The sequence below is a fragment of the Mobula hypostoma genome, chromosome 1, assembly GCF_963921235.1.
Source record: "Mobula hypostoma chromosome 1, sMobHyp1.1, whole genome shotgun sequence".
Taxonomy (NCBI): Eukaryota; Metazoa; Chordata; class Chondrichthyes; order Myliobatiformes; family Myliobatidae; genus Mobula; species Mobula hypostoma.
The window spans coordinates 54,346,687-54,372,076 of NC_086097.1; the positions used below are offsets into that span (position 1 = coordinate 54,346,687).

Consider the following 25,390-nt stretch of genomic DNA (forward strand, 5'->3'; position numbering starts at 1 on the left):
TCTGTCACTTCTTTGCCTATTCTCCAGATCTGTCTGCAGACTCCCTGCTTCCTCAGCACTACCTGCCCCATCAGCTATCTTTGTATATGGTGCCTTCTTGACCACAAACCCATCAATTCCATCATCCAAACTGTTGACGTATAAGGTGAAAAGAATTAGTCCCCAGACCCCTATGGAACATCTCTTGTCACTGGCAGCCAACCAGGAAGGGCCCCCTTTATTCCCACTCTTTGCCTCCTACCAGTCAGTCAGTCTTCTATCTGTGCTAGTATCTTTCCTGTAATATCATGGGCTCTTATCTTGTTTAGCAGCCTCATGGGTGGCACCTTGACAAAGGCCTTTTGAAAATCCTAGTAAACAACATCCAGTGACTCTCCTGTGTTTATGCTCAAAGGGTTCCTACAGATTTTTCAGGCAAGAGTTCCCGACTTAGGCCTATTTTATCATATGTCTTCAAGTACCCTGAAACCTCATGCTTAATAATGGACTCCAGCATCTTCCCAACCACTAAAGTCAGGTTAACTAGTCTATAATTTCCTATCTACCGGTTCCCACGGCTACCTTGACTATACCTCTTCCCACCCTGTCTCCTGTAAAAATTTATTCCCAGGATGTGGCTTTCCTTTCCAGAACATCAGAGATGTCCACCTTCTTCAAAGATCGGGGTTTCTCTTCCTCCACCATTGTTGCCACCCTCTCCCGCATCTCTTCCATTTCCCAGACTTCCATGCTCACCCCATCTTCCCACTGCCTTTAGAGTGATAGAGTTCCTCTTTTCTTTACCTACCACCCCATGAGCCTCTGCATCCAACACATCCTTCTCCACAATTTCCGCCATCTCCAAAAGGAACCTACCACTAAATACATCTTTACCAATCCCGCACCCCTGCCCCCCCCCACACTCTCCACTTTCTGCAGGGATTGCTCCCTCCATGAATCCTTTGTCCAATTGTCCCTCCCCCTGACACTTATCCCTGCATGTGACCAATGTGCTACACCTGGTCATTCACCTCCTCCCTCACCCGCACTTGGGGCTCCAAACGGTCCTTCCAGGTAGGCAATACTTCACCTACTAGGGTCATCTATTGTGACGGGTGCTCCTGATGTGGCCTCCTCTACATTGGTGAGACCCATTGTAAATTGGGACACCACTCCGTCGAGCACTTCCGCTTCATCTGCCAAAAGCGGAGCTTCCTGGTGGCCCATTTTAATTCTGATTCCCATTCACATTGCGACATGTCACACCATGGCCTCATCTTGCGCTAGGATGAGGCCACTCTCAGGATGGAGAAGCAACACCTTATATTCTGTCTGGGTAGCCTTCAAACTGATGGCATGTATTTCAATATATCCTTATGAAAAAAGATCGCCCCTCCCCTTCTTCTATTTCTCACTCTGTCCTCTTACCTCTTTCTCACCCTGGTGCCCTTTCTTCAATGGTCCTCTCTTTATCAGATTTCTTCATCTCCAGCTCTTTACCCTTCCCACCCACCTGGTGTCATCTACCACCTTCGAACTGTCCCTTTTCCCCTCCCCCCCCACCTTTTTATTGTGTCTTTCCTCTTCCTTTCCAGTCCTGAGAAAAGGGTCTCAGGCTGAAATTTGGCTCTTTGCTCATTTCCATCGATGCTGCCTGACCTGCTGAATTCCTCCAACATTTTGGTGTGTTGTTTATAATTTCCTTTCTTCTGTCTCCCTCCCTTCTTAAAGAGTGGAGTGACATTTGCAATATTCCAGTCCTCCGGCACCATTCCAGAATCTAGTGATTCTTTAAAGATCATTATTAATGCCTCCACAATCTCTTCAGCTACCTCTTTCAGAACCCTGGGGTGGAGTCCAATTTGTCCAGGTGACTTATCGAACTTCAGGCCATTAAGGTCCCACACACCTTCTCCTTAGAAATAGCAACTGAGCTGACTTCTGCCCCCAACTCTTAGCTTTCAAGAATCAGCAAGGTGCCTTAATTCAGTTATGAGACTCCAATGTATTACACAACAGCAGACTTCACAATTTTCTATGCAGAACTAGCATGTCTTTCATGGATTAAAATTATACAAGGTCAATCTTGCTTCATTTTCTTACTCTCAAAGCAGGGTAGTACTTGAGCAATGCATGATCAGGCCCTGAGTATTGGAGAACAGAAGTTAGAAATTTGTCCACATTTTGCTGAAAGAGGTATCACGGGTAGACAGGGTGGTGAAGAAGATATTTGGTACACTGCAGTTTATCATTCGGGACATTGAGTATTTGACTGAGTATACTGGTGTAGTTGTAAAAGATGTTGGTGAGAACACACTTGGAGTATTGTGCGTACCATTTTCATCAATTTTTTTGGCGGGGGTGGGGGAGACACCACTAAACTGGAAAGAGTCCAGAGAAAATTTACAAGGATGCTTCCTGGGTTCATGGGCCCAAGCAATATCAAAAGGTTGGGCAGGCTGGGATTTTATGCTTTGGAATGTAGATGATTGATGGGTGCCGGATTGAGAGATAAAATCATGAGGGTGAATGTAGAGTCTTTTTTCCCGCTAGAAAAGAGGAACTAAAAAAGATGTAAGAGGCATAGGTTCAAAGGTGAGAGGTAACAGATTTAAAAGGGGCCTAAGACACAACTTCTTCCCACAGTGGGTGGTGTGTGATCAGAATGAGATAGTGGTTGAGACATGTACAATAACATTCAAAAGGAACTTGGATAAGTACATGAATAGGAAGGGTTCAAAGTAAATTTATTATCAAAGTATTATATGTCACCATATACTATACTACTGAAATTAATTTTCTTACAGGTATTCACAGGAACAAAATACTATAGAACTAATGAAAAACTACACAGTCTGACAAATGTGCAGAAGACTAAAAACAGTGCAAATGCAGAAAAACTACTAATAATAAAAATGTAGGTAAATAAATACTGAGAACATGCATTATAACTCTTGAAAGTGAGTCCAGTGATGAGGAGAGAGAAGTGATCCATGCTGGTTCAAAAGCTTGATGGCTGAAGGGTATTAACTGTTCCTGAACCTGGTGGTGTGGAGCCCACGGCTCCTCCTGTACCCCTTCCCAATGGCAACAGCCATAATAGAGCATGACCTAAATGGTGCAGTCCTTGATGATGGATGCTGCTTTCTTGTGACACCACTCCTTATAGATAGTGGGGGAGCTTTTCCTGTGATGCACTGAGCTGTGTCCATCACTTTTTGTCGGCTTTTCCATACTAGGCCATAATGCAATCGGTGAAAATATTCTCCAAGGTGCTTCTATAGAGCTTTGTCAAAGTTTTAGAGGAAATGCCAAATTGGTGCAAACTTCTAATAGAGGCATTGCTGTGCTTTCTTTGCAATGGCAGTCCCAAGCAAGATCCTCCAAACACCAAGGAATTTAAATGAATTAAAAAGGTCTAGAAGGGGATAGCCAAATGTGGGCAAATGGGACCTGTGTGGCTGGCTGCATTGGTGAGTTGGGCCAAAGGGCTTACTTCCTAACTGTGTTACTCTTTGACTCCATAACATGAGAACAGGATTAAATGTGGCATCCAAGATGGAAAATAATTTGCACATTTAAGAAAAAAATCCTGTAATTTTCTGCTAGGGCTTAGTAATCCAATTAATAATAATACTTTTTAAAAACATGTAGAAGGGTGAGATTTCCTGGTGGTGGCTGATGGAGAACAGCAATTTGCCGTTGCTCCAACTCTAATTATCTTACTATTTCCAACCTGTCTTGAAACTTTTTTTTTAAGTGTGATATTCTTTCATTATGGCTGGAAGGAGTGCCAGAAGTACTAAAAAGGATGATTTTCCTGCCTCTTCGGATTCTATTATGGAATTGCTGCAAAGTCATACACGAGAAGCCTCTGAGAAATTTCAACAATTCAGCTCTGAATTTAAACAAATAGATGGTAAATTGGATTGTATTCAACAAATTCTTAGTGAACACAATAAACGTATTAAAAATAATGAGGAAAATTTGTCGGCTCTGGAAACGGAAGTGGATGAATTGCAGAACCTTTGTGAAAAGCAATCGAAATCCAACAAAAAGTCAAGACAGAAGATTAGCAACCTAGAAAATAGAAGTAGAAGGAACAACATATGAGTTCTTGAAGAATTAATCGAAGGTAATTATCCTATGGAGTTTTTTTGCAAACTTTTTGCCAGAATTATTTCTGGAGATTTTGACATCTGTGCCTACGATTGATTGAGTTTACAGATCTCCTGCATTTAGAACTTCTAATGGTCAGAGACCAAGATCAGTCATAATCTGTTTTCAGGAAATTAAAACAAAGAAACTCTTAATTCACGAATCTCGTCGAAGAGGCATGATTGACTGTAATGGTCGCAAGATTAGAATTGTCGATTATTCACCTGAGGTTATGCAGAAACGTGTTAAGTTCAAAGAAGTTATATCTGAGCTTTTTAATAAGGGTTTCAAGCCTTCCCTTCGCTACCCAGCCCAACTCAGAATCACACTTAAAAACGGTTCTTTTGAATGGTCCCGCTCGACTGTTGAAGCACAAAAGTTTTTAAAATCCGAAGGCTAGCTGTTTAGTTTCTCCTTACATGAAGACACAAGATTAAATGGAAATTTTTTAATTTGCAAATCCCATCGAAGGGGCATGATTGGTTATAGGGTGGAATATTAAGATTCTCAAAGATTATTCGCTTGAGGTTATGCAGGAATGTGCTAAGTTTAAACAAGCTCTGTTGGAAATTTTTAAATAAGGGTTTTAACCTATCCCTTGGCTACCCAGTTTGACTGAGAATCTCATTAAAGATGGATTCTTCAAATGGTTTCATTTGAAGCACAAAGGTTTTTTAAGTTTGAAGGCTAACTGCTTAGTCTGTTTTTCCATGAAGATATAAGATTAATGTTTAATGTCTATCTGTATGAATAATTGTATCTTTTACTTTTAGTAAACCTTTGTAACTAATTTCCTTTTGTATTTTTTAATACTGTATTTTTGATATATGAGAATTGAATCTCTTGTTTGGGTATTGTTTAGTCTAGGTTGGAATATAAATAACCTCGAAACTAATTGGTGCGATCACCAGGATTTTTGGGGGATTTGTCCATAGTTCATAGATGCCGACTTTCTATTGGTTGGTTTTCTTTCTTTGGGAGATGGGTGGGGGTATGTTTTTTTTCTCAAAAGCTGTTTTCAAATTTTTAGCCAACTTTTTGCTTGGTTTTTAACTTACATTTTAACCCTTCCTTTAAATAATATTAAAAATGGACCAAACTGTTAATTTCATGACACTTCTCACGCTCTTAAACTTTTCGATGATTTTAAGTTCCCTGGCCCCCACCGCTTTATTTTCACCATGGATGTCCAGTCCTTATATACTTCCATCCCCCATCAAGAAGGTCTCAAAGCTCTACGCTTCTTTTTGGATTCCAGACCTAATCAGTTCCCCTCTACCACCACCCTGCTCCGTCTAGCGGAATTAGTCCTCACTCTTAATAATTTCTCCTTTGGCTCCTCCCACTTCCTCCAAACTAAAGGTGTAGCTATGGGCACCCGTATGGATCCGAGCTATGCCTGCCTTTTTGTTGGGTTTGTGGAACAATCTATGTTCCGTGCCTATTCTGGTATCTGTCCCCCATTTTTCCTTCGCTACATCGACGACTGCATTGGCGCTGCTTCCTGCACGCATGCAGAACTCGTTGACTTTATTAACTTTGCCTCCAACTTTCACCCTGCCCTCAAGTTTACCTGGTCCATTTCCGACACCTCCCTCCCCTTTCTAGATCTTTCTGTCTCTGTCTCTGGAGACAGCTTATCCACTGATATCTACTATAAGCCTACTGACTCTCACAGCTATCTGGACTATTCCTCTTCTCACCCTGTCTCTTGCAAAAACGCCATCCCCTTCTCGCAATTCCTCCGTCTCCGCCGCATCTGCTCTCAGGATGAGGCTTTTCATTCTAGGACGAGGGAGATGTCTTCCTTTTTTAAAGAAAGGGGCTTCCCTTCCTCCATTATCAACTCTGCTCTTAAACGCATCTCCCCCATTTCACGTACATCTGCTCTCACTCCATCCTCCCGCCACCCCACTAGGAATAGGGTTCCCCTGGTCCTCACCTACCACCCCGCCAGCCTCCGGGTCCAACATATTATTCTCCGTAACTTCCGCCACCTCCAAAGGGATCCCACCACTAAGCACATCTTTCCCTCCCCCCCTCTGTCTGCATTCTGCAGGGATCGCTCCCTACACAACTCCCTTGTCCATTCGTCCCCCCCTTCCCTCCCCACAGATCTCCCTCCTGGCACTTATCCGTGTAAGCGGAACAAGTGCTACACATGCCCTTACACTTCCTCCCTTACCACCATTCAGGGCCCCAAACAGTCCTTCCAGGTGAGGCAACACTTCACCTGTGAGTCGACTGGGGTGATATACTGCGTCCGGTGCTCCCGATGTGGCCTTTTATATATTGGCGAGACCCGACGCAGACTGGGAGACCGCTTTACTGAACATCTACGCTCTGTCCGCCAGAGAAAGCAGGATCTCCCAGTGGCCACACATTTTAATTCCACATCCCATTCCCATTCTGACATGTCTGTCCACGGCCTCCTCTACTGCAAAGATGAAGCCACACTCAGGTTGGAGGAACAACACCTTATATTCCGTCTGGGTAGCCTCCAACCTGATGGCATGAACATCAACTTCTCTAACTTCTGCTAAGGCCCCACCTCCTCCTCGTACCCCATCTGGTACTTATTTTTATGCACACATTCTTTCTCTCACTCTCCTTTTTCTCCCTCTGTCCCTCTGAATATACCTCGCCCATCCTCTGGGTCCCCCCCCCTTGTCTTTCTTCCCGGACCTCCTGTCCCATGATCCTCTCGTATCCCCTTTTGCCTATCATCTGTCCAGCTCTTGGCTCTACCCCTCCCCCTCCTGTCTTCTCCTATCATTTTGGATCTCCCCCTCTCCCTCCAACTTTCAAATCCCTTACTCACTCTTCCTTCAGTTAGTCCTGATGAAGGGTCTCGGCCTGAAACGTCCACTGCACCTCTTCCTACAGATGCTGCTTGGCCTGCTGCGTTCACCAGCAACTTTGATGTGTGTTGCTGTTAATTTACTCAGTTTTAACATGAAAGGGTTAAATCACCCTGTTAAACGTAATAAGATTTTTGCTTATATTAAGAAATTTAAGGTCCCTATTATTTTTTTTACAGGAAACTCACATACACAAATGTGAAAAATTTATGTTTTTTTAGCCGTTGGAATGGATTTCGTTTTCATTCTTCTTTTCAGGCCAAATCTAGAGGAGTTTCGATTCTTACAGATAATACACTTTCCTCTGTCCAACATAAAGTAATATCTAATACTAATGGACATTTTGTTATAGTTTCAGGAAAACTAGATAATAAATTAATAGTATTTGCCAATGTGTATGCCCCAAATATAGATGACCCAGGATTTTTTGAACATTTTTTTTTCATTTTTACCAGATCTCAAACTTTATTCTTTGGTGATGGGAGGAGATTTTAACTGTTGGCTAGACCCAATTTTAGACTGATCATCTTCTAAACCAGCGTCTCTCAATAAATCAGCTTTGTCTATTCAATCCTTTTTATTGAAGTGTGGTATAGTTGATGTTTGGTGTTTTTTACATCCTTTAGATAGGGAGTATTCATTTTTTTCCCATGTTCAACATACATATTCCAGGATTGATTTTATTTTATCGATAGTCAAATGATTTCATCAGATCGTTCCTGTGAATATAAAGAGATTACCGTTTCAGATCATGCTCCTATATTTCTATCTTTAAAACTCCCTGGTCTTCTTCAAACCAACAGATTCTGGCGTTTTAATACAACTTTGTTATCTGATAAGGAATTTTTAAAATTTCTGCAGAAGCATATTATTTTGTTTTTTGAAGAGAATAAAAAGGAAGAGACTTCTAATCTTATTGTATGGGATACTTTCAAGGCCTATAGTAGAGGAGAAATTATTTCTTATACTGTGAGTGTTAAGAATAAAGCTAATAAAGAAAGAATTGAATTAGCCAATCAATTGAAACAATTAGATCAAAAATATGCTATAACTCCAGATCCTGTTTTATATAAAAGATGAGTTGAAGTTAAAACTAAATATGATCTTCTGTTAACATATCCAATTGAAACTCAACTTCTTAAAGATAAAACTCAATTTTACATTCACTGAGATAAATCAGGCAAAGTATTGGCCAACCAATTAAAAAACTTCTGTAGTTAAAAGACAAAGTAAAGAAATTTGCAAAACTAATGGTGATAGAACAACTGATTACTCTGGAATAAATGATATTTTTAGAGAATTCTGTTCTAAACTTTATAGTTCTGATTCCCCTATAGATAATACTGTAATGAATAATTATCTAGATCAATTAAATATCTCTGCACTTTCTGCAGATAATTGCAAACAGACGGATCAACCCATTTCTTATGAGGAAGTAGCTGAGGCTATATGTTCATTACACTCAGGGAAGGCTCCGGGTCCAGATGGATTTTCTAGAGAATTTTATAAGGCTTTTTCTTCATTAATTATACCACTTAGTCTTTTCGGATTCTTTCAAATTGGTAGTTTGCCTCAATCTTTTTATGAAGCTTCTATTTCACTTATCCTAAAAAAGAACAATGATCCAACTGAATGCCCTTCATATAGGCCAATTTCATTACTCAAAGTTGATACTAAAATTCTTTCTAAAGTTCTGGCTCGTAGGATTGAAAATATTTTACCTTCTATTATTTCTGATGATCAGACTGCATTTATTAAAAACTGACATTCCCATTTTAATATACGCTGTGTATTAAATGTTACTTACTCTCCTCCTCAGGAGATATCAGAATGTGTGATATCCTTAGATGCTGAGAAAGCCTTCAATTGGGTTGAATGGAATTATTTATTTAAAACCTCAGAAAAATTTAATTTTGGACCAGATTTTATTCAATGGATTAAATTTTGCTTGGGTTCTTACTAATTTTCAAAATTCCAACAGAGGAGGAGGAGAAGATGGCGTTGCGACGTAGCGCGCGCGGCCTCTCCGGTGAATGATATCTGTTATCTGTCAAGTAGGGGACCGTGCACAATTCTGATTTGATGGAGACAGACATGAGAGTATGGAGGAACATCTGGAGAAATCGCTGACACTGCTACTGTGTGGTAACCAGAATCTCTGGAGCAGAAGGCCCCAAATCCTCGGCTTTGCTTGCTTCGGCGGCCGGGGCTAGGTCGAAGGCGCTCGGCAGAGTTTGGCGCTTGGGAGGCTGTATCGGAGGGGCTGGTTGGAGGCTCGAAGTTTTCAGATGAACGGACTCGGTGTCGGCTGTGGTCGGCTGCTTCCAAGGCATCGGCAGTTGTTGGTGCCTGGAGGTTTATGGCAGGGAGTTTCTCCCTTTTGCCACCTGCTATCCGGGACTCAGGAGACGATTGACTTGGGATTTGTTTTCTGTGATACCACTCTGGAGGAACATTGTATCATTTCTTAATGCATGTATGCATTTTTAAACGACAATAAAAGAGGACTGAGTGTTCTCATAATCTAATCTAAACCATTTAAACTTCACCACGGAACTAAACAAAGCTGTCCGTTGAGTCCTTTGCTTTTTGATCTAGCTTTAGAACCCCTTGCCATTGCTTTTTGAGAATCTAATGATATCTGTGGTATTTTAAGGAGAGGTATCACCCACAAAATCTCGCTTAAGTTTACGCTGATATATTGCTTTTTATCTCTAATGTTGAGACCTCGTTACCTTGCGTACTTTCTTTACTTTCCCATTTTAGCCAGTTTTCAGGATATAAATTGAACCTACATAAGAGTGAATTATTTCCTTTAAATAATTTGGTATCAATTAATACTAATCTCCCTTCTGAAATTGTAAGGAATCAATTTACTTATTTGGGTGCAACAGTCACTAAGAATTACAAACACCTGTTTAAAGAAAACTTTTTTACTTTATTGAACCATGTAAAAAAGATATTATTAAATTGGTCACCTCTTTCAATATCGTTGATTGGACAAATTAATTCTAATTTTTTTGTGGTATCTGTTAGTCTCGCGAGACCATTGCTCTGCGCCAGGAAAGTCTTGTTTCAGCCTGTGTTGGTAGAGCAGCGTCTGTTGTGACTGTAGAGGCTCACACAGGAGTGATAGTCTCGGCTGTAGCCACTGCACTTGAAGGCGCTGTCCTTCAGTGTTATCTTGGTGCTTTTTTTCCGATGAGTGCACTTCTCTTCTCCTCTTTTTAGACCTCTGCGTAGTTCCAGCCTCCAGCAAGAGCAATCGCTTGCGATGTCCTCCCACCTCTCGACGTTCATGTTCAGTGATTTCATGTCTCTCTTGCAGACATCTTTGAAACGAAGATGGGGCTGCCCTTGTGCTCTCTTGCCGGAGGCCAGTTCCCTGTATGGCAGGTCTTTCAGGATCCTCCCATCTGACATACGGAGTACGTGGCCCAGCCAGCGGAAAAAATGAATATTCTACCTAAATTTTTTAATCTTTTTCAGGCTTTACCCATTTTTATTCCTAACTCCTTTTTTGACTCTCTTGAATCTATTTTATCTTCCTATATATAGAAAAATAAATGTCATTTAAATAAAGTTCATCTTCAAAAACCTAAAAAGTCTGGAGGTTTAGCCTTACCTAATTTTAGGTTTTATTACTGGGCAGTTAATATATATCATCTTATGTTTTGGCTATATTAATCGTGTAGACTGTCCGGTATGGGTTTCTTTAGAAGCTAACTCGGTTAATAAATTTTCTATTAATTCTCTTCTTGGATCCTCACTTCCTTTATTTGTAAGTAAGCTAACTGATAATTTAATAGTTAAACATACTCTGAGGATCTGGATACAATTTAGAAAACATTTTGGTTTATTGAGCTTTTCCCTTTCTAGTCCCATTTATTCTAATTTTTTTAAACCCTCCATGACTGATTTGGGTTTTAAAGAATGGGACGGGTTGGGTATTAAATGTTTTTGGGATCTGTTTGTTGGAGGAAATTTTTTTTCATTGGAGCAATTGTCAGCTAAATATAGCTTACCCAAAACTCACTATTTTTATATATCTACAAATCAGAGACTTTCTAAGATCTCAATTATGCATATTACCTATAAACTCTGATAAGAACTTACTAGATGTAATTTTTAATTTGACAACTTTTTATAATGGTTCAATATCTAATATTTATGGTATGTTACTGGAGACGAGGAACGTTCCTTTAGACAAAATTAAGAATCCAACAAGATTTGCAGACATCGATATCTGAGGAAACTTGGAATGAAATTTTTAAACTGGTTAATACTTCATCGCTATGTGCGCGTCCTTCCCTCATACAATTTAAGGTGGTACATAGAGTCCATATGACTAAAGATAGGCCATCTCATCTTTATTTGGATATATCTCCCTACTGTGACAGATGTAATAATGGAGAAGCTTCATTAATTCATATGTTTTGGACTTGTCCATGTCTTGAAAAATATTGGAAGGAAGTTTTTCAAATTTTTTCTTTACTTTTCAAAGTCAACTTTAAGCCTAATCCTCTTACGGCCCTATTCGGTATTGTTGCAGGACAAGATATCAAGCTGAAGACATCTGACTTACATATTTTGGCCTTTAGCTCTCTTATAGCTAGGAGGGCACTTTTGTTTAAATGGAAAGATGTTTCTCCTCCTACTCATGCTCAATGGTTATGCGACAATATGTCATGCTTAAATTTAGAGAACATTCGTTGTTCAATTTCTGAATCTCGTCAAGACTTTCAAATATTGTGGGGATCCTTTCTGAATTATTTTCAAAACTTTCAGAACCCTCAATTTGTTGTTTATATTTAGACGTTGGCTATTATTAAATTCTATTGTACAAGAAGGTACTTTACCTTTTTTTAACTCCTTAATAAACAGCTTCGGTCTTCGTAGGGGTTAGACTCTTTTTTTGTAATAAATTAGTATATTTCAATATAACTTTGTCTAACCTACATGAATACAGGGTAATGAGATTGTTATGAATATATATATATTGTAATTGGTAGTTTTTTTTACCTTTATACTGTATATACTTTCTTGTACTCTGTATTCTATGTAGAAACTAATAAAAATATTAAAAGAGAAAACATGTAGAAGGGTAAAAAGGCATCACATTTTGCGTACATGAAAATCTTTATTTTGCACCCACAGAAAGAAACCCAAAAATATCAATAATTGCACCACATACAATGTAGTTCAGTTACAGTTAACCTTTATACTTACTGCTAGCATCATGCATTTCAGGATACAGACATGTCACATCTCATTTTAGTACAAATCATTCAAATGAGCAGTACATCAATCTGAAAAGCTCTTTAAAGTGGTACAAAAATTGTAATTTTCTTTTATGCAGTTGTAATCCCAATAACAAACTTGTGTCTATAGTGTTAACATAATAAAGCACCTCAAGGCACTTCACAGCTTCAAATACAAAAAAAAATTGACACAATCAAATGATAGATTAGCACTGATGGTCAAAAGGCTTCCTTTTAAAGTTAATTACAAAGAGGTACACTGAAAGTTTAAGGAGAGAATTTCAGAGCATAGGCTGTTAAAGATAGTCACTGATGCTACTGCAATTAAAGCACATGTTTGCAGGAGTCAAACTATAGTAGCATAAATAGTTGGGCGAGAGATCGGAAAGGGACAAGACCATAGCATTTTGAAAACAAATAAATTAAAATTGAGGTGTTGCCAGACTGGGAACTGGGTGTATTAAAAGGCATGAGTAGACATTTAATATGATTAAACAAAAACGCAGCAAAAATGCTCATACTATACAAGGACATCTTGGCAAGACTGCATTTCTTAATAACTTGACCATTTAGTTTTAAGATAACATTGGACATATTGAGCAGTTATGAATTCCATTTTCAGATGGTACAAATTAAGCATGCAACAAACAAAATGCATAACATATATCAAATAATGTATTCCAAGATTAATATCTATTAAAAAATTGAGCAATATGATGTTAAAAATATCACTGTGGATTTAGCACAAGACATTATACAAGACATACATTTTTCAGCTGAATGCAGTTTGGAATGCTCATTAGAAAAGTAAGAAAAAGAGACTGTGTAAAAACTATTTGCCAAGATTCAGATGTAAATTGTAGTTTGAACACTTCTGCAAGTCTCCATTTAATAAATGAAATTCTGTTTGCAGCTTCCATGGGAAGGATGCCATAGCATTGCAACAATTGCTACTGCAATACATTAAGTACCCACACATGCCTAATTAACTCAAGCACTGAAAGCATTAACTTCATCATTTAAATCATATGTAACAAATGGAATTTAAGATTTTCTTGTACAAAATGAAACCTATTTAGCTGAATCCAACTTATTCAAATGCAAGTAGATTATCTGAAATCCAAAACCAAGAGATTATCCTGTCGTAAACTACCTTGCAAGTGATTTAAAATAAGTAAAATGTTAAATTAGAAACACAGACATAGGAACAACTTAAAAAAAAATAGACTGGGGGAAAATTATCACTGAAGGTATCCTTAGACTAAATAACCCACCATGAAACCATTTATTCATTCTTAAACTTTACAGTACATGTTCTAATTCAGTATAATTTGTATAGACTTAACATTTTCAAATATGCTAACTAGATTTAGTGTTCCATGGGATTTGTTTTTTTAAAAAAATCATTTTTTAAAAATGCCCCTTTAATAGAAAATCAACTAGATACTGAAAACTAACTTTCACAGGGAGTAAGTTCCAGAAGCAGCCATGAATACCATTTATCCTTCTCTGATTCTGCTCAACTAGCTTATGAGCAGGGTTTACAGAGCTGAATGGGACTTGTTTGCTGGGAGTGTTGCCTTTAAGTATCAAGGTGGTAAGTCATAAGGCATAGGTAAAGGCAACAATCATAATCAGTTTCCAGGGCATTTAATACTTTGGATTAAATGTCTGCAAATGGATTGTGTTCTGTGGCCATCCAACTCAAAAACCACCCTTCTTAAAAAAAACAGTAGAAGAAAGTCTCCCTCACTGGCTGTCTAGTTTAGACGGTTAAGTTCGTTATGTGGAATGCCTTTGTCACTGCCAGGATAATTGCTAGTTTGGAAGATTCTTGTGAAGACACTTGAGACAAAAAATGTGGGTCATGACAGAGAAAAACTCGCAAAACCATGAAAGTTAAATATGCCAAAGATAAGGTTTTACTTTAAAATAGTCAACCGATACTATTAATTCATTAATGAATACATATTTTAGTATGGCTACAAATTGGGCTTTTCAATATTTTTCAAGTTTTGAAGTGTACCAATGAAAACCAATTATGGAATTTATATGGAAAATTCATGAAAGAATCAAAAATAAAATACATGACCAGCACAGTCATAGAGTGTTTTAATTTTTAAAACAGTATGTGAAAACTTTGGATGATTTGAAGGATAAGGCAGGGTCAACGCAGAAGCCTATTTATCTGAAAAGAATAGTTTTCACACTGTAGTGTGTTCTACACAATAACATGTTTAGATAAATTCATTAATTGGTAATCCTTAAAGGAAAAAGAATGATGATGATTGCCTGGATTATGCTTAAACCAGAGGTCAAAATGACCATACTATCCACGTATGCTCGAAAACTCTGACCTTAACTTATTTTTCTGGCTTACACCAAGAACAGAACAAGGTTAAGTGCTTGATAAGTTAATGTTTTGAAAAACTGCATTCAACATTTTCACAGTGCTTAAATCCAAATACAACTTTGAACACAAAGTATAAAAATCACTTAATTTTCCAGTTTATATGCGTATTTAAAATTCAAGCTCATGTCATTCATATGAAGTGAAACAGAATACTGTAACTTTGTTAACGGAAAAATCCAAGTTTTTTGCAAAGCCACTCTTCAGTGAAGTCTTCTGTATTTCTAATTTCAAACACCTGAAAGACAAATACACAAATTAACAGCTCAGACCAGTCTCTATTGTGAAGTAAATCAACAAGGAACATTCATTAAAAAAGAGCTTCTTTAACAATAGGCTATACTTAAGCAATTCAGTAAAAACTTTACAAGATTTCTTTAAATTATATATCATAACACAGCTCTCAAAATGTGCTCCACTTTAAACCAGTACTAAACAGTGCTCCCAGTATCCAAGGGAGCAGAAGAGGATGGCAAGGAATTATGATCAGTGCCCTATCACTATCAATAGCAAAAAAATATATATATTATATATATTATATATATAAGTACTTTTTCCTTAAGAAACAAAAAAGGTTAAATTCAAACCTCTCACCTTGGTAAATTCTGCTATATCCACCAATCCAATTTTGCTACCAGCATACATCATCTGCTGTTCAGGCTTGCAACCTAAAATTAAAGGCAGAAAGTAAAGCTTTGATTAGAAGCCACTAATCTTTAAAATCATAAGAGGGACTGTTCTGCATTGATACATGAAGAGTATTTATTTTACATAGCCCATCCTACTTTTAACAAAGGGTAAGGAACATATGCATGTCAAAGAAAACTCTCCACACATATATTATCACAATTATAAAGGTTAAGGACGAGAATAAAAGAGTGAGTCACAAAGCCCCAAAACTGCTGTACCACGCAGAGATTGAAGCTCCACTCACAAATCCCAGTGAGACAACCCCATTACAGTCTAAAAAGCCACTTTCCTTGACCATCAATATATTCAATGATTCAACTTCCACAGCTGTCTGATATATATATATATATGTACACACACACACACACACACACACACACACGGAAGACAGTGCCTTATTCTGATAGTCTTCCCCAGTTAAATTTAGATTTCTGTACTGTTAAAAAACATTCTCTAAGCATATATTCTTGTCAATTTCCTGAACTCCAATGAGGCGGCCTAATCTGCTCCGCCTTTCAAGGCAAACCCATCATCCCTGGAACCAAATCAAGTGAACCTATCTTAACTACCTCCAAAGTATATTCTTCATTAAATAAGAACAGTACACAGTATTCTTGAGTGTAATTCTTTTTCCACAGTTCACTCAGGTTACCATAATGTTAAGCCATAACCCAAAATTATGACCAAATATTGGAAGTAGTGTCAGGGTGAGTACTTTTTCAAATGAACTAAGATATATAGTTAAAGACCATGATGGGGTATGACAACCAAGCAGAAAATAGGTTCCCCTATTCAAGCCTCAAAAGAAAGTTTATCTTCTAAAGATGTCAACTGCTGTACTGCATCTTCAAGCACTGAATGCAGAATCATGAATTGAGTAACTGAGAATCATAAACTATTGCAATGTACATTACAGGTACGAAAGCATGCTAAGTATCATTATTTACATCACCTGACATTATGCACTAAACTGATATCAATGTAAATGAGCACCTTGCAGGTTTTCAATTTCCTTTGTGCTGTGTTTAAAATATGAATTTGACAATCTTACAGAACTTTACAGGCAAAACATCTATTCTGTAATTAGAGCTCAATTTTGACATGTTAATTGTCACTGTTCTTCAAGTGCTTAAAACTACATTTTAGGTCAAAAATATAGCTTCTGCAATTCTATATTTAACAAATCACTGAGTATACATAACAATGGAACAGTCTTGCAGATTCTTAATTTTCAGTTAAGAGTTTCACTTTTATAACTGGTCTGTGCAAGAAAGTGAGAAATCTGTGTTAGCAAATAAAGCGAGTACGCACCCTTTCAGCAACACACAAAGGTGCTGGAGGTATTTAGTGGATCATGTAGCATATTTAGAGTGAGGTGGACAGTCGATTGTACTAGTCAAGACAGATGAAGGGTCACAACATGAAACACTGACTGTCCATTTCCCTCCAAAGATGCTGCTTGACCTGCTAGTTCCTTCAGAACCTGTGCATGTTGCTCCAGATTTACAGCATCTACAATGTCTGGCACCTCCATATAACCTTTGAAGAAGAGGCAGAAGGAATTACAACAGGGAACACAAAACTGGCTGCAATATCAAATGAATGGTATTTATTTCTTTGGAATAGACAAAATAACTCAATGGACAAGAACAATAATTACCAGAGAGCATCAATATTCACAAATGAGTCTCCACTTAATTCCATTGTCAACTTTAAAATGTATCATTTCTTCATTGTTTGAAAATCAGGTTTATTATCACTAACATCCATGGAGAAACTTATTTTGCAGCAGTACTAGAGTGCAAGGTATAAAAATAAGTTACAAAAATAAATAAAAAAGGAATAACAAGGTGGTGTTCATAGACCATTCAGAAATCTGATGGTGAGGAAGATGCTGTTCCTGAATCATTGAGTGTGGGGCTTCAGGTTCCTGTACCTACAAGCTCATGGTGGTAACAAGACGAGGGCATGTTCCAGATGGTGCCTTCCGGAGGTATTACTTCTTGAAGATACCCATGATGGGGGGAGGGTTGTGCCTATGATAAAGCTGGCTGAGTCTACAGCTCTCTGCAGCCTCTTGCAGTCTAGTGCACTGCAGTCTCCACCATACGTCTGTAGAAATTTGTAAGAGTCTTTGGTTACATACAAAATCTATTCAAAGAAGAACCATTGGTGTGCCTTCTCAATGATGACATCAGAGTGCTGGGCCCAAGATAGATCCTCAGATATTGGTCCCAAATTAACTTGAGGCTGCTCACCTTTTCCACTCCTCAAGGAGGACAGGCGTGTGTTCTCCAACTTTCCCTTCCTGAAATACACAATCAATTCCCTGGTCTTGCTGCTGTTGAGTGCAAGGTTGTTGCTGTGACACCAATCAGCCAATCTATCTCATTTCCAAACACTTCCTTGTCACTTTCTGAGATTCTACCAATAGTACTGGTGTCATCATCACATTTACAGGTGGTGTTTGAGCTGTGCTTAGCCACACAGTCATAAGTGTAGAAAGAGCAGGGCAGTGGACAAAGCACACCTCCTTGAGGTGCGCCCGAACTGAGTGTCAATGAGATGTCACCCTCACTAATCCATAATGTGGTCTCACCCTGAGGAAGTCAATGATTCAGTTGCAAGCAGAGGTATGTACAAAGGCCATTTTGAAACTTGTTGATAAGTAGTGAGGGGATGATGGTGTTGAACACCGAGCTGTAATCGATAATCTGCAGCCTGACGTAGGTATCGCTGTTGAGCAGGTGGTCCAAAGCAGTGGAGAGCCAGTGACATTGTGCCTGCTGTAGACCTCTTGTGGCCTATTTGCAGCAGGTCCAGATCCTTGTTCAGGCAGGAGTTCAGTCTAGCCATGACCTCTAACCTCTCAAAGCATTTCGTCACAGTGCATGTGAGTACGACTGCACAACAGTCCTTGCGGCAGCTCACCCTGCTCCCCTTGGGCACTGGAATGATTTCTGTTCTTTTGAAGGAAGCAAGAATCTCCAGCTGCATCAGTGAGATATTGAAGATGTCCTTGAACACTCCAGCCAGTTGGTCTGCACAGATGTTCAGTACCCTGCCAGGTACACACTCCTGGAACTTACCAGCATCTTCACCTCAAAGATCATAAATGATTTTTAAAAAGTGCTCACCAAATTAAGGACAAGTTAGTGTGGGTAACAAATTGTTTAGTCACACACTTTTGGGGAATAAACGAACAGGAATGTAGTAACAGTTTGCTTAGAAAACACTAACATCATTTACCAAAAGGAAATTACATTTCCAAATCTAGAGTTTGGTGTTATCGCTTCTAGAATAGATAAGAAACAACAAGAGATGAGTGCATTTGGCTTTTCAGAGCTTTCGGTAATGTACAAGTGGCTGTGCTAAATAACGAGGCCACAAAAGATCTTATCTTAATTTTCATGTGGTTAAAGCCACACATTAAAAAACAAATCATAAGCATGTGGTTCAGGAGGAGGAAAATTTTTAATTCACTTGCTAAGCTTCACAACTATATAATATTAAAAACCTTTGGGCATTGCAGATGGCTGCAGGAACGTTGTGTCAAAGATCAAACACAAAGCCAAAGGGCATTCGATACTGCTACAACAGTAAATGAGGTTATGATTGATTCTGAGACTCAAACCCAAACTCATGACCAATTCTACTAACCTCAGACCTGAAAGGCTCATTGACTGATCAATCTCAGCTCTTTTGGAGAAACCCAAAAAATATATATTTACGACATTTCTTATTTTAACTCAAACTGGCTAATCCCTTATCCAAAAATTCTTCAGTTAAAGGAAATAGCTGCTCAACCTCCAGACAGACAGACACACTTTATTGATCCCAAGGGAAATTGGGTTTCATTACAGTTGCACCAACCAAGAATAGAGTATATATACAGCTATACAAACCATAAATAATTAAATAATATGTAAATCATGCCAGGTGGAAACCAAGTCCAGGACCAGCCTATTGGCTCAGGGTGTCTGACCCTCCAAGGGAGGAGTTGTAAAATTTGACAGCCACAGGCAGGAATGACTTCCTATGACGCTCTGTGCTGCATCTCGGTGGAATGAGTCTCTGGCTGAATGTACTCCTGTACCCAACCAGTACATGTAGTGGATGGGAGACATTGACCAAGATGGCATGCAACTTAGATAGCATCCTCTTTTCAGACACCACTGTGAGAGAGTACAGTTCCATCCCCACAACATCACTGGCCTTACGAATGAGTTTGTTGATGCTGTTGGTGTCTGCTACCCTCAGCCTGCTGCCCCAGCACACAACAGCAAACATGATAGCACTGGCCACCACAGACTCGTAGAACATCCTCAGCATCGTCCGGCAGATGTTAAAGGACCTCAGTCTCCTCAGGAAATAGAGACGGCTCTGACCCTTCTTGTAGACAGCCTCAGTGTTCTTTGACCAGTCCAGTTTATTGTCAATTCGTATCCCCAGGTATTTGTAATCCCCACCATGTCCATACTGACCCCCTAGATGGAAATAGGGGTCATCAGTGCCAATCACTCTGAAACCTGAAGCTGAGGCAAGGAATCTTTGATGTGATATAGCCAAGGTAAGTGAATGGGCAAGAGGATTCTTTAAACAATGGAAAAACTAGTGAATACATTAAATACTGATGATACTCAGAAGGTTAAATTGTATGTTGGAGAGCAACAAAGGACATAGAACATAGACATCTACAGCACATTACATGCCCTTCGGCCCACAATGTTGTGCCGACCATGTAACCGACTATAGAAACTGCCTAGAATTTCCCTAGCCTATAGCCCTCTATTTTACTAAGCTCCATGCACCTATCTAGGAGTCTCTTAAATGACCCTATTGTATCTGCCTCCACCACCATCGTCAGCAGTGCACCACCACACTCTGTGTGAAAAACTTACCCCTGATATCCCCTCTCCATCTACTTCCAAGCACCTTAAAAATATGCCCCCTCGTGTTAGGCATTTCAGCCCTGGTAAAAGGCCTCTGACTATCCACATGATCAATGCCTCTCATTGTCTTAGAAAGATAATGTTTCTGGTCGGTGACCTTGCATCTGAACTGAAAATCAAGTTTTAAATTGCAGAGAAGATCACAGAGTGGATGTTTATGACATGGCAGACACTGACACATTTTGCTGATGTGATCTGAGAGGGTGATGTACATTTATTAATGAAAATCTCTGTCTGGAGTAATGCAAGTAAAAAAAGATGAGTGAGCAGAAGGGAGAAATTAACAGTATTTGAATTAGAAATCTGAAATAAAATAAAATGCTGGAAATACATCAAGGCAAGACTATAAAGGTAAAACAAACATCTGCAGCTATGACTGTGCTTCAGGTTACCTGTCACTTTAATTCTCCTTCTCACTTGTACTCTTCGGCCCCCTGCACTGCGCTAGCAAAATCCAACGTTGGCTTGAGGACAGAACATCATCTTCTATCTGGCCTCACTGCAGTCCTGAAGTTCAACAATTTCAGACAACTTGTCTTCCCTGTTTGTGTCAGAACTAGCCAGTAATGCAAGGTCATCTAGGTGAAACATAATTCTGTGTTTCAGTTACCACAGATGCTGCTTAATATTTCCAGCACTCTGACAATTGGTATGATTTTCATTTCTAGTTCTCACATTTTTTCCCTCATTTATCTATTTTTATTTGTTCAAACAGACCAGCTGTGATTAACACTGATTGCCCTGTCTTGGACTGCATCAGCAGGATATGTCACCTCCCAATCTTGGTATCACAAATACTCCCTTTGCTTCATTCATCTCTTTTCCCCCTCTGGACCTTAAAACACACTGTCTTTTCTCACTTTTCCAGTTCTAATGGAAGACCAAAGGGAAACATTTGCTTTTCAGAAACAGCAAATGTTGGTCGTTCAGCAGAGTAATATAACAGGGGAAAAGGCCCTTTGACTCTATTGATCCATGTTGACCATAGCATTCTCTCTGATAGTCCGAGTTCAGATCATGAACCACCAAGCCCCTTCCCCTCCATGTACCTGTCCAATGATGTGTGGAGGAATCACAAGGTAATTTCAGGTACAATACACATTTAAGGCAACTGTTATGGTATCTTTGGCAAGTAGTTAGAGTAGAAAGGTATTGCTGAGGGCCGTGAGACTGCATATTCAGTCTTAGTCACATTTTCTGGCTAAGAATATACTTGCTTTGAAGTTGGCACGGTGTATGCAGACCAGATTAATTCCTGGGGTGTAGACCCAACTGATGAAGAAATTGCATAAGTGGCCTACAACCCAAGGGAGTTACCAGAATAAAGTAATAAATCACTGAAATAATACAGATTGTCCTTGATACAAGAGAGTTAACTGACAGACACCCAGCAGCCCAAGTGATATAGTATATTCACCTGCACTGAGGATTTATTCAATTGAAAACTAGGAATAGGAGTAAATTAATCAATCAGTTTTACCATGGCAGATTCAAAATTAAATAATTCTCTATTGCATGAATCGTTGTTTGGTGTGTAACTTCTAATAAAATACATCAATTACATGAATTCAAGTATAATATGTTGGAGAGTGCATGGAGTAAAACAAAAACCTGTGCAAGAGACAATGAAGAAACATGCCAAAGGGCAAGAACATGCAGATGTATTCATTTGGAGGTTAGTATTTATTTTGACAGGAAGACTATTTTTCTTTAATGTGAAGAATAATTGCATTCAGAGGCATCGGAATCTTTGCACATGAAGGAAGAAAATGTGGAGCAAAAAAATTAGAAAATTAAATATCACATCACCCTTTGTGGTACACAAACTGGAAGAAGAGAGTGAAGAACAGTTACTCTGATTATCTAGGATTTTGGTTATAGTATCATAGGAACACTGAATTTCCTTACCCAAGAAAGGTTACAATTTGCCTAAGAAGATTGGAATGAATATATACAAGACTGATTCCTGAGATCAAGGACTATGCTATCAGGAAAGCTTGTGTAAACTAAGCCTACGTTCCCAAGAATTGAGAATAACACAAGGCAATTCCACTGAAGCACAAACATTCCTGGACATTAACAATGTTTCACATGAAGTTAGGCAAGTGTTCCATTTCAGGTTGGAATACCATGCTCTCAAAGGCTGTGGATGTTGTTATTTCAAAAATTACCATTGGTATTATGGATATCATATGATTGGCATGCAAAAGTTTGGGCACCCCGGTCAAAACTTCTGTTACTGTGAATAGTTAAGTGAGTAGAAGATGAACTGATCTCCAAAAGTCATAAAGTTGAAGATGAAACATTCTTTTCAACATTTAAAGCAAGATTAGTGTATTATTTTTGTTTTGACAATTTTAGAGTTTAAAAAAAAGGAAAAGAGCACCATGTAAAAGTTTGGGCACCCTAAGAGATTTGAGCTCTCAGATAACTTTTACCAAGGTCTCAGACCTTAATTAGCTTGTTAGGGCTATGGCTTGTTCACAGTCACTGTTAGGAAAGGCCAGGTGATGCAAATTTCAAAGCTTCATAAATACCCTGACTCCTCAGACCTTGTCCCAACAATCAACAGCCATGGGCTCCTCTAAGCAGCTGCCTAGCACTCTGAAAATTAAAATAAATGATGCCCACAAAGCAGAAGGCTATAGGATAGCAAAGCGTTTTCAGGTAGCTGTTTCCTCAGTTTGTAACGTAACTAAGAAATGGCAGTAAACAGGAATGGTGGAGGTCAAGTTGAGGTCTGGAAGACCAAGAAAACTTCCCAAGAGAACTGTTCGTAGGATAGCTAGAAAGGCAAATCAAAACCTCCGTTTGACTGCAAAAGACCTTCAGGAAGATTTAGCAGACTCTGGAGTGGTGGTGCACTGTTCTACTGTGCAGCAACATCTGCACAAATATGATCTTCATGGAAGAGTCATCAGAAGAAAACCTTTCCTGCATCCTCACCACAAAATTCAGCGTCAGAAGTTTTCAAAGGAACATCTAAACAGCTTGATGCATTTTGGAAACAAGTCCTGAGGACTGATGAAGTTAAAATAGAACTTTCTGGCCACAATGAGCAAAGGTATGTTTGGAGAAAAAAGGGTGCAGAATTTCATGAAAAGAACAAAAGATAATAGGTGCAGGAGTAGGCCATTCGGCCCTTTCAGCCAGCACCGCCATTCACTGTGATCATGGCTGATCATCCACAATCAGTATCCAGTTTCTGCCTTATCCCCATAACCTTTGATTCCACTATCTTTAAGAGCTCTATCCATCTCTTTCTTGAAAGCATCCAGAGACTTGGCCTCCTCAGCCTTCTGGGGCAGAGCATTCCACACATCCACCACTCTCTGGGTGAAAAAGTTTTTCCTCAGCTCCGTTCTAAATGGCCTACCCCTTATTCTTAAACTGTGGCCTCTGGTTCTGAACTCACCCATCAGCCGGAACATGCTTCCTGCCTCCAGCGTGTCCAATCCCTTAATAATCTTCACACATCAAGGTTGCTGGTGAACGCAGCAGGCCAGGCAGCATCTCTAGGAAGAGGTACAGTCGACTTTTCAGGCCGCGACCCTGAAGATGAAAAGAGGATGGCTTCGACAACAGGATAATAATCCTAAACACACCTCAAAATCCACAATGGACTACCTCAAAAGGCACAAGCTGAAGATTTTGCCATAGCCCTCACAGTCCCCCAACCTAAAAATCATCGAAAATCTGTGGATAGACCTCAAAAGAGCAGTGCATGCAAGACGGCCCAAGAATCTCACAGAACTAGAAGCCTTTTGCAACGAAGAATGGGCAAAAATCCCCCAACCAAGAATTGAAAGACTCTTAGCTGGCTATAGAAAGCGTTTACAAGCTGTGATACTTGCCAAAGGGGGTGTTACTAAGTACTGACCATGCAGGGTGCCCAAACCTTTGCTTCGGGCCCTTTTCCTTTTTTGCTATTTTTGAAACTGTAAAATATGAAAATAAAAAAGTAATCTTGCTTAAAATATTAAAGAAATGTGTCATCTTTAACTTTATGCCTTTTAGAAATTAGGTCATCTTTTACTCGCTTAGCTATTCACAGTACAGGTGTCCCCCACTTTTCGAACATTCGCTTTACGAAACCTCACTGTTACGAAAGACCTACATTAGTTCCCTGTTTTCGCTAACAAAAGGTGTTTTCACTGTTACGAAAAAAGGCAGCGTACAGAAAAAGCAGTGCATGCCCCAAGTAGCCGCTCTCCCCGGGAATGGCATTCTTGCCGGCATTGCTTCAACACGTGCCTGTGAGCAGCCATTTGCAAGATGAGTTCTAAGGTATTGGAAAAGCCTAAAAGAGCTCGAAAGGGTGTTACACTTGGTGTAAAACTAGACATAATTAAGCATTTTGATCATGGTGAACGAAGTAAGGACAACGTGTTTGGCTTGTGGAAGTTGACAAAGCTGATGTTGAAGAGGTTTTGGCATCCCATGACCAAGAACTGATTGATGAAGAGCTGATGCAATTGGAAGAGGAAAGGATAACAATCGAAACCGAGTGAGTAATTAAAAGTACGACTTTAATTTTGAAAGGGTACATTGGTTTAGGGCATACTTGCAAGATGGTTTGAGTCCTTACAAAGAACTCTATGATAGAAAAAGGCGCCAGGCTCAGCAGTCAAGCATACTGTCGCTTTTCAAGACTTCCACATCAGACGACGAACCTTGACCTTCAACAGCGAGGCAGGCAGACATAGAAGATGACCTGCTTGCCCTGATGGAAACAGACGACACCCTAGTATCCCACCACCCCAACTCCCAGGCCGCGGACAGATACCAATTCGTGGAGAATGCAGCGGTAGCCGTGAGGCACACAGCACATCTTTAAGAAAAAAGCCGAAATATAAACTAATTAATTAGGTGCCGCCCAGCACGCAATTGTCGGCCCAGATCAGAAGTGACGCAATTGGTAATCGTCTCTGATCTGGGCCGACAATTACATGCCAGGCAGCATCTAATTAATTGGCATGTTTATTTTGGCTTTTTTCTTAAAGATGTGCTGTGTGCCTCCCGGCTACCGCTGTACCCCTGCATGCTTCACGGATCGGTATCGGGTCGCTGCCCGAAGGG

General features: G+C 39.4%; 1 protein-coding gene across 1 annotated transcript in view; it reads right to left on the bottom strand.

Moving 5' to 3' along the window:
• Positions 1–12,125: 12,125 nt before the first annotated feature.
• LOC134347056 (glia maturation factor beta-like) overlaps positions 12,126–25,390 on the bottom strand; it is a 28,762-nt gene continuing 15,497 nt past the window's right edge. Inside the window, exons 6-7 of the mRNA XM_063049111.1 lie at positions 15,264–15,337; positions 12,126–14,907 (exon numbers count right to left, since the gene is read on the bottom strand). Coding sequence (XP_062905181.1) covers positions 14,836–14,907; positions 15,264–15,337 — 146 coding nt within the window. The 3' untranslated portion in view covers positions 12,126–14,835. The remainder of the gene's footprint in view (positions 14,908–15,263; positions 15,338–25,390) is intronic.